General features: G+C 42.5%; 1 protein-coding gene across 1 annotated transcript in view; it reads right to left on the bottom strand.

The window, feature by feature from the left end:
• Nucleotides 1–3,950: 3,950 nt before the first annotated feature.
• The window catches only part of Ppm1d (protein phosphatase, Mg2+/Mn2+ dependent 1D), a 49,284-nt gene continuing 42,526 nt past the window's right edge, over nucleotides 3,951–10,708 (bottom strand). Inside the window, 2 exon segments of the mRNA XM_051158198.1 lie at nucleotides 3,951–4,760; nucleotides 10,095–10,337. Of these exon segments, the coding sequence (XP_051014155.1) occupies nucleotides 4,203–4,760; nucleotides 10,095–10,337 (801 nt within the window). The 3' untranslated portion in view covers nucleotides 3,951–4,202.

Here is a 10,708-nt window from a genome sequence, read left to right as displayed (position 1 = left end):
GGAAAAGGGCAAGAGAATCTGATGTTCAAAGCCATCGTCCTTCCTCACTGTAGAGGACTCCAGGCAGCCACTGCTACACAAGACCATCACACACACACACACACATTAAGTAGGTAATCATGTGCTCAAGCAGACACAAGAGGACATGAACCTGATAGTTCAAAATTCCCTAATGGCTACCCTGCAAAAGAGTCTGTTCCAAATGAGAGCTATGCCTTTTTTTTTTTTTTTTAAGCTATTCCCAGGTCTCCCAATACACAATTATTAAAGGAATGCGAGAGTGTGTGTGTGTAGACATGGGTAGCAGAGTGGGTGGTTGGAGAGTGGAGGTCAATAGCCCAGAGCTGGGAACTGTTCCAGGGTAGAGAAGGCTGGTGGTGCAGAGGCTCGCAGTTAAACACTGAGTTGTGCAGGTTGGAAGGCCGCCTGGGCTACATGACACTGTTTCATGAAATCAATGTCATAGATTAGCCTTGGTGGCTCACATCTGTGATCACTGTGCTCAGGAGGCTGAGGCTTGAGTGAATCTCATTAGGGTACACAGTGACTTTAAAGCCAGTGAGACACTGGTGAAACACTGCTAAAAGAAAGAAAGAAAGAAAGAAAGAAAGAAAGAAAGAAAGAAAGAAAGAAAGAAAGACAGACAGACAGACAAACCCAGAATAGACACTCCCACTTCACTTACGTTTGGTATTTGCTTTCATCACCAGTTTGATATAACATTGATAAGCAGGACAATCCCATTAACATTTTTCTGTGATAGATAGCACCTGACTTTTGTTGATCCCGGTGAGAACCGTGGCCTCACAAAACAGCCAGGGATGAACTTGAACTCCTGACCCTCTTGGCTAAGCGCCCCCGAACCCAGATACTGAGGCTCCAGGCAAGCATTACACCACATCCAGGCATTTCCTTCTTAACTATGACTATGGAGCTCACGTTCAGTGGAAAAATTAGTACTTTGCTCTGATTGTTACCAAGTATTACTTTAACAAATTACTAGCTGAGAATGTAAGATTAGGGTTAGATTACCTTTCAAATGACTACAGATAAATACATGAAGTTCTCAGCTGCTGTGTTAGTGCATGCCTGTGCTGAAGCAAGTTGTTAGCAAGTTCAAGGTCAGTCTGGCCTATATACCAAGACTGTCTCAAAGAATGAAGTGAGTAAAAGAATGAAAAGCAAATGAACATTTTTAAACTAAAAAAAAAAAAAAAGTAGCCAGGCGTGGTAAGGGTGGACGCCTTTATTCTCAGCACTCTGGAGGCAGAGGCAAGTGGATCACTGTGAGTTGAAGCCAGTCTGGTCTACAAAGCAAGTCCAGGACGTTAAGGGTACACAGAGAAAACCCTGTCTCAAAAAAAAAAAAAAAATCAGAGAAAAATGAAGGGAAATTAAAGCATAAGAATGTGGTGCTAGCGGTGGTGGCGCACACCTTTAATCCCAGCACTTGGGAGGCAGAGGCAGGCGAATCTCTAAGAGTTCGAAGCCAGCCTGGTCTACAAAGTGAGTCCAAGACAGCCAAGGCTACATAGAGAAACCCTGTCTTGAAAAAGGAAAAAAAAATGTGGTGCTAGAAAAAATTGGTAATAGCTAAAAGATTCCTAAATTTGGTAAAGAATACAAACCTACGAATCCAAATTCAGACAACCACAAGAAATGAAGTGGGGTGTGGTGGAATATGCCTTTAATCCCAGCACTCTGGGAGGCAGCAGGCAGTTGGTCATCTGTGAGTTCAAGGCCAGCCTGGGATATAGGCCATTACAGAGAAGCCCTATCTCAAAAAAGAAAAAAAAAGAAAGAGAAAGAAAAGAAGTCAACTCAGGGACTTGTCAGGACTGAGTAGTGGCAGATATGAGAAGGAAAATCAGCTGAAAGAGAGCCCTAAAAGTCAATGTACATGCGTGAATAAACATGCCTGTGAAACCAACTAATTTATACAACTAGCTTATTAATTATCAAGAGGGTCCTGCAACTCCCTGTAAGAGCATTCCCAGAGTCATCCCAGGGGGGTCCCGGTATTACAACAGTACCATCCCAGGAGAGTCTCAAAATTTAGTAGGCAGCATAAGCATATGGAAGCATCTTTGCTTTGGTAGCTAGTGGTAGCCTATGGCTGAGAGATGACTCTGTAGTTAAGAGCACTAGTTGATCTTCTGGAAAACCTTGGTTTGATTCCCAGAACCCACTTGGTAACCCACAACTTGTCTGTAACCCCAGCTCCCGGAGATCTACCATCCTCTTCTGGCCTCCAAGGGCACTAAGCAGACACACAGTGCACACACTTCCATGCAGGAAAAATAGTCATACACAGAAATACAAATACATTTTTTTGTCCTCCCCACCCCCAGAGCTGAAGACTGAAACTTGTGCTTGCCAGGCAAATGCTCTACTACAGAGCTAAATCCCAAACCCCTAATTTTCGTTTGTTTGTTTTTCAAGACAGGGTCTGTGTAGCCTTGGCTGTCCTGGACTCACTTTGTAGACCAGGCTGGCCTCGAATTCACAGAGATCCACCTGCCTCTGTCTCCCAAGGGCTGGGATTAAAGGCGTGTGCCACCACGTCCAGGTTTATTGTATTTTTTAATGCAAGGCCTCACACCTATTAAGCAAACAATCACACTAAAACCCTGATCCCAGGGCTGCAGAGATGGCTCAGATGTTAAGAGCACTGACTGCTCTCCCAGAGATTCAATTCCCAGCAACCACATGGTGGCTCACAACCATCTATAATGTGATCTGATGCCCTCTTCTGGCCTGTGGGTGTACATGCAGGCAGAGCACTGTATACATAATAATAAATAAAATCTTAAAAAATAAAAAGCTTGATCTTTTTATCTTTCCTGGTCAAGATTCCTGAACCACACTTATCTCCCTAGTTTTATCGGTATTGTTTTGAGAGTCTCACGTATCTCGGGATCCTCCTGCCTCTACCTGCTGACAGGGCTTCGTGTATGTTAGGCGAGCACTCTCCCAACTCAGCTGCATCCCCAGCCCTCGAGTGCAATTACACACACACCACATTTACATACTCTCAGTGCTTTAGTATTTCCCTTTAGGTTTTATTGTATTACCAAGAAATGGGGCCAAGGGTTTTACTGAACACTTACAAGCTATAACTGAATCACATTGTTAGATATTTAGTTTGTGTCTATGTGTTCTCTATGAAAATAAAAACTCAGAATGCAAAAATTAGTATGATATGTATTTCAAAAGTCAAAAAAGCACAGTTACATCACACAACTTTTAGTACCTGCCATGAAGAGTCACCAACAAAATGCCAGCGATGTAAGAGCAACAGTTCACTGATTTATTAAATGGACAAACTCATATAACCAATGAAAACTGTGCGATACAAAATAATTTAGGAAATGTTGGGAATTAGCAGCACCATCTGTTATTGAAATAGCACACGCACACACACACACACAAAAAAAACTTCACGTATTTTAAGCAAACACTAGAAGAGAGTGTACATCCTGATGCCACTGATCCGGGACGAATGATGGTCTGTCAGGCAGACGCACTTCCTCCTGCGCCAGGGACTTCAGTGAGCACATGGGATGCGCTGTTGTAGAGAAATGCTACTGAAGTTAGACACTGCACAGGATAAGAGGGACAAGGAGACTAAATCAGCTACGTCAGCAGGGCTCGATGCTTCTCCTAAGAAATGTTTACTTCTGAATTGTGAAATGAGAAGTAAAATGTAATCTTTAAAAGATACTAATGGTCCCTAGGAAACATTAAGTGGAGCACAGATCACTATGAAAATACATCACTTTTCCAGTTTACTTAGTAATTTTCTTTAAAAAGTCATGTGTTCTTCACAAGTGGTGTGTACAAGTGCGTAATAAGCATTTTAAAAAGTTTAAGCACATGTTTAAAATCTTAGAGATTCTTCTGACTTTTCTTCAACATAAGCCCTATTGTCACAATTACTGTCACTCTTACTCAAGAGTAAGAGACTGAACCTGTGTAAAGGATACAAATTTACACACATTTTTATAGCAACTTATTCCCTACATCTACAAAATTCACATTTATAATACAGGCAAGTACAAGGCCAGGATAAAACTGTTAAATTCCAAAAAGTCAAACTGTATACTCTTTATTTTGTCCCCTTAAAAAAAGTTCCACTCCGGCACCAAGTTTAAAAGGCCCTGGTGTCGCAGGCTGGGAGGTCCCCACTTCCCAGGCCCTCCTCAGCACACGCACACGGCCTTCCGGTGCTGGTGTAGAAGAGGGTTCCCCAGCTTCCTCTGGCCCCTGAGTCTGCGCCGCATGGTGAGTTTGACAGCGTGCCGGCGCTGGGATGCTGCTGGGAGGCTGGAAGCCTGGGTCCCGCCACTACGACCTAATCCGTTCCGTCGGTGCTTCTTCAGAAGTGGGCCAGAGTTGGACTCTTCTAATGTCCTTTTAAAATTGGCTGGAGGCGTTCTTTCGACTTCTTGGGCTTTCATCTGACCTGGAGTTGACATCTTCACATTTTTCTGGTCCATGATGGTATTTGTTGAATTGGTTGGCACAAGGCCAACTGATAGGGTATTATTCAAAGAGTCATGAATCCTTAAAGTCAGTGCTTTGGGGCAATTTTCTTCAAGTGCCTCTGAATCTTTTGAGGTCATCACTACAGTCTGGATACTCCCTCGAGCTATCTCAGCTGGGACTTCTAAAAATTTCTCTGAGAAGGCATTACTACGAACAAGGGCAGGTATATGATCCTTAGAGTTCAGCCGTGACCATGGATCTTCTTCCAGTGACTGGGGAAAAAAAGAAAAGAAAAATAAGTATTTATCCTAAAGCTCAATAAACTGACACAGACAGTAAGTTCTTATGACCTTAAGACTGCAAAACCAGCTCAGTGGTGGCGCAAGCCTTTAATCCTAGCACTTAGCACTCGGGAGGCAGGAACAGATGGATCTCTGTGAGTTCAAGGCCAGCCTAGTCTACAAAGGAAGTTCCAGGACAGCCAGGGCTGTTACACAGAGAAATCCTGTTTCGAACACACAGACACCCTCACTCCCCTCATAGATAGATAGATAGATAGATAGATAGATAGATAGAAAGAAAGAAAGAAAGAAAGAAAGAAAGAAAGAAAGAAAATGCAAAGCCACGGCATGCACTCACTTCCTTCAACATATACTTATTGCACTAAGTTGGGGGTGGTGGGCCGTGCAAAGAAGGTGATCAACACAAAGGTATCACAGCTGTGGATGGCACCACCTACACCAGTGAGAAGACTCCTATGCTCACAGGCATTGCCCAACTGCAGCTGGGACCAAGTAAGAAACTTTAAGGCTTCTAAAGAGATCCCTTAAAATAGCCCCCAAAACACACTATACTAAGCCATTCATTTTGTGTCCAGATGCAGAAAAGAGCAAATTACTGCTTTTGATATTTTCTTTACCCAAACTCTGTATTTTACTTTATTTCTTTGTTTGTTTAATAAGACGGGGATTCCTCTTTGTAGGCCTGGTTGTTTTCAGTCTCAATATAATGACCAGGCTGGCTTCAAACTCAAAAGATCTTCCTGCTTCTGCCTTCCAGGACTGAAAGTAAAGGTGTGTGCCACCACTCCCGGCCCAAACTCTGGATTTTAATGTTATATACAGTACTAATACCATGCTGATGGACTAGCTCTAATCACAGGATTTTACAAGAAATCCTTTTTTTTTTTTTTTTTTTTTTTTTTTTTTTTTTTTTTTTAAACAAGCCCATGGAAAACTTAAGTTGGCATCCCAACTTTCTGGTAATCAAATAACATCTACCTACATCATTATATTTTCAATTTTAATTGAATTATGACATATGTGACATAATGACGTAATTAGGGTAAAAAAGAACAAATTCCTATTCAATGCATTAATGCTTATATTATTCTAATAATATATATAATATTATATGTGCAAGTAACCACAGAGTCTAAATGACCTTTTCTAAAAATTACATTTTACGGGGCTGATGAGATGCCTCAGAAGGCTAAGGCACTTGCCACCAAGCCTGACGTCCTGACTTAGATTCCCCTGGGCCCACAGGGTAGAAGGAGACCACTAAGTCCTGCCATGGAATATATGTATAAAAACACACAGGTACACACAAAATAAATGTAATTTTAAAATTCTGTGGGCTGGAGAGATGGATCAGCGTTTAAGAGCACTGTCTGCGCTTCCAGGGGTCCTAAGTTCAATTCCCAGCAACCACATGGTGGCTCACAGCCATCTATAATGTGATCTGATGCCCTCTTCTGGCCTGTAGTTGTACATGCAGGTAGAGAACTTACATACATAAAAATTACATTTATACTATTAATTACATTTTTCAAACACTTGTGTGTATGTGAGAGTACACAAGCACAGTGTTTATGTGCAGAGGTCAGGGGGCAAGTTACATGTGATCTCTCTTTTCACAGTGTAGATCCCAGGATTGAATTCAGGCAGAAAGTCACCAACCAAGCTATCTCCATGGTCCTAAGTGGTCATTTTAGGAGGAAAAAAAGAAAAAGAAAAATGTGTCATGTAACCCAGGTGGATCTCTGTGAGTTCAAGGTTAAGCCTAGTCTACAAAATAGGTTCCAGGACAGCCAGGGCTATAACACAAAAAAAAAATCCTGTCTCAAAAAGCAAAAGGTCAATAAACTTGGCAAAACTGAATCTCACTATGATAAGTGAAAAATTTTCCAGAGTTTAGTTTATTACTTTTTTATTTTTTATTTTTGGGGGAGGGGGGTTTCGAGATAGGGTTTCTCTGTGTAGCCTTGGCTGTCCTTGACTCGCTCTGTAGACCAGGCTGTCCTCAAACTCACATCGATCCACCTGCCTCTGCCTCCCGAGCGCTGGGATTAAAGACGTGTGCCACCACTGCCTGGCTAGTTTGTTACTATTATCCATGTAGGAACTGTGAAATACAATATTAAAGCAATTGTGTCATAATGGAAATATGTATAGTAATTTGCTCACCCCATGAACATTAGACATCAGCTGAGAAAGCAGGTCATGAAGGGACCTTAGTAAGAATAGCAATAGACTTATTTTATTTTAGTTTTTTGAGATAGGGTCTCATTATGCAGTCTAAAGTCATCTCAAACTCTCCATATAGCCCTTGAAGTTTATAAACTACGCCCACCCGCCGCTGCAGGTTTCCCAAGAACTAAAACTACAGGCATTGGGCACCATGGTAGGTTTGTGTGTGTGTTTCATGTGTGTGAATGCAGCTGCTGCATGTCATGGCACAAGCGAAGATCAGAGGATGACCTTGGGTGTTGGTCCTAGCCTTCCACCTTGTTCCAGATAACGGTACTTTGTTTTTGTTTTCTGTTGTGTACACCCTGCTAAGCTACCACTGAGCGTCCATGAATTCCCCTTTCTCTGTATCCCCATAAGGGTGCCAGGGTTACGAATGTTTCTGCCATGTGCCCAATGGTCACATAAATTCATCCCGCATCTTTCCCACTGAGCCTTCTCACCACCCCTCCTTTCCCTTTCTAGAGAGAGTCCTGCTAATATTACCCAAGACACTCCAAGAGTGCCAGTGCTAAGACATCGCTGTTTGTGACAGTATCTCACCCTGTAGTCCAGGCTGCTCTCAGACTTGAGCGATCTCCTGTCTAAGCTTCCTAATCTTGAGATTACAACAGGAGTCACTATGTGCCGAGGTCCCCGACCCTTCTCTGTTCTGCCTAAATGGCAACTCCATAAGAACATTAGGGAACAAGAAAGTAGCGAATACAAATCATCTAAGCTTTAACAGGTCCCCATGTCATCCTATTATTTTAACTTTTCAATGAAAGGGTTTTTTTTTTAATATGACTTTAATATGTAGCTCCTCATGTTAATCTGTTAGCTCTTCATGCTCTATGCAACCCAGGCTAAATTCGTGGCAATCCTCCTAATCTTGCTATTAGCACAAGGTGAAGCCATTGATCCTTCTCCCCCAGCTGTCTCAGAGGCACACACAACCATATGTGGCTTAGAAAGACCCCTCTAACAATTAGTTTCTTTTAAGAGAGCAAAGTATACAAGTGCACACCTATAATGCCAGCTTTGGGAGATGAAGGCAAGACAAGAGGAGTTCACAGGCAGCTTCAGATACATAAACCATCTGAAGCGAGCCTGTGATACAGAATATCTTAATTTCAAAATACTAGTATCAAATAAACAAAAATTTTATTTATTTTTTTTATTAATTTATTCATATTACATCTCGATTGTTAGCCCTTCCCCTGTTTCCTCCCATTCTTCCCTCCCTCCCATTTCTCCCCGCCCCTATGTCTGTGACTGAGGGAGACCTCCTCCCCCTATATATGCTCTCAGAATATCAAGTCTCTTCTTGGTAACTAGCTATCCTTCCTCTGAGTGCCACCAAAAAATTTTATTTTTAAGTACTATCAACACTGGCAAGACAGTTCAGTATGTATGGAAAGATGCTTGCAACATGAGTCTGACAAGCTGAGTTAAATGCCCAGAACCCACATAAAACCAAAAGGAGAAAAACAATTCCATAAAATTGTCCTTTGACCTGCACATGCGCATTGTGGTATACACACCCACACTTATATAGCAATAAAAAGGAGTTGGGCATGGTGGTGCACATGTTTAATCACAGCATTTGGAGGCAAAGACAGGCAGATATCTGTGAGTTCAAGACCACCCTGGTCTACACAGTAAGTTCTAGGATACCGAGAGCTATAGAGAGACCCTGTTTCCAAAAAACAAAACCAAAAACTGCCTGCCTCTGCCTCCCCAAGAGCTGGGATTACAGGCACGCACAGGTGCGCCCAGCTATCTTGATGTTGTTACTGATAGCATGGACTGTATCAAGGCAACTGTGCATTACGGGGTTAAATGATTATGTGTACAAACGGTTAACAATTTTATGTTTTAGAAGTGTTCATAGATTCATAAAGAGATCAGTAAGTTCACGTAGTAACATTTTTAAGTGACCACAATCATTTTCCTATTAAGTTATACACATACAGTTGGTTTCAAATTAGTCCTGTGTGAAGAGCTTTCTGAAGCTCTGAGAACACTGTTTAGTGGCAGTGTGCCCAGCGTTCACAGAGATCTGGGCAGTGAGGAAAGGGATCCTTTCCAGCAATAAATTATATACAAAGATCCACCACTTTTTAAACTTAATTCAAATCTAGAATTCTGTTTTAATTAGCCAGATATGATTGTAGATACCTGTAATGCCAGGAGGAAGATCAGGAATTCAAGGTCACCTCAGCTACACAGCCAGTCTGAGGTCACCATGGACTACACACATGAGGGCCTTGTGTCAACAACAAACAAACAAAATGTGTTGGAATGAATGAAAATGCCCCCCTCCTACTGTGTTCCTAATGTTTAAATACTTGGCCCCTAACTGGTAGGACTGTTGGAGAATAATTAGGAGGCGTGGCCACAATGGAGGAGTGTGTAACTGAGGGCGGGCTTTGAGGTTTCAAAAGACTTGAGAGAGACTCCCAGTGCCTTCTCTCTCTCTTGATTATGGATCATGATGTGAGCTCTCGCCTGAGTGGTGGTGCATGCCTGTAATCCCAACGCTTGGGAGGCGGAGGCAGGCGGACCTCTGTAAATTCAGAAACCCCGTCTCAAACAATAAAAACAAAACAAAAGATGTGAGCTCTCAGGGCTGGTGAAATGGCTCAGCAGTTAAGAGTACTTGTGCTTGCAGAGGACTCTGGTTCAAGTCCCAACACCCACATGGCAGCTCCAACTGTCCAGATTTCCAGCTCCAGGGGATCCAATGTTTCACTTCTATCTTCAGCAGGCACCAGGCATACACACGGTGAACAGACGTACATTCAAGCAAAGCATTCAAACACAAAAAAAGAGTTATTCTTTCACTCTGCCACCACAGACTCCAACCTTCTGAAACCGTAAGTCAGATCAACACTTTCATTTTGCTGGAGACAGAGAAAGCCTGCAACTTGCTGACCAGACAGTCTAACCTACTTGGTTGAGCTCCAGGTCCCAATAAGACGTCATCTCAGAAAACTAGATGGCATCTAAAGAAAGACACAAGATTGACTTCTGACCTACACACACACACACACACACACACACACACACACACACACACACCGCCCTGCATACCTTGACTGGTGGAGTTGAACTCGGGGATGGAGTCATCACACAGGTTTCCTGGCTGTTGTAAGCAGGGCTATCCGTCAGGTTCAGAAAGAGCTCGTCTTCATTGGTGAAGTTCCCCTGATTGTCTACTCCCGGAGAGATGCAAATTACGATGGCACTGGTGTTATCTGCTCGGAGCATCCGCTGCCTCCAGCGGCCAAGTGCTCGGTTCACGAGCATTTTGGCACAGGACTGTCCATGCTCACCCTGTATTTACAAGAACAAGGAGAAGGAAGAACATTAACTCTCGTTTACTTACCAATACATATGTATAAAGTTAAAAACCTTGTGGATCTGGTGAGATGGCTCAGCAGGTAAAGGTGTCTGGTGCCAAGCCTGATGATGACTCAGGGTCTCCAGTTCAGTGCCCTAGACCCACACGGTAGGAGTGACCAGCTCTCCGTCAAGCTGCCCTCTGACCAACACACACGCATGCACTCCATATGCATAAACACAATAAAACAAAAATGTAAACAAACATTCTTATAAAAAACAATTCTAAGTATGGCCAAATAACTAAATAAAATCTAAATTCTTAGACATTAAAATCTCTATGATCAAAAAAATAAATAAATAAA

This window comes from Acomys russatus, chromosome 16 (genome assembly GCF_903995435.1).
Source record: "Acomys russatus chromosome 16, mAcoRus1.1, whole genome shotgun sequence".
NCBI classification, from domain to species: Eukaryota; Metazoa; Chordata; class Mammalia; order Rodentia; family Muridae; genus Acomys; species Acomys russatus.
This window is presented reverse-complemented; position numbering and strand designations above follow the sequence as displayed.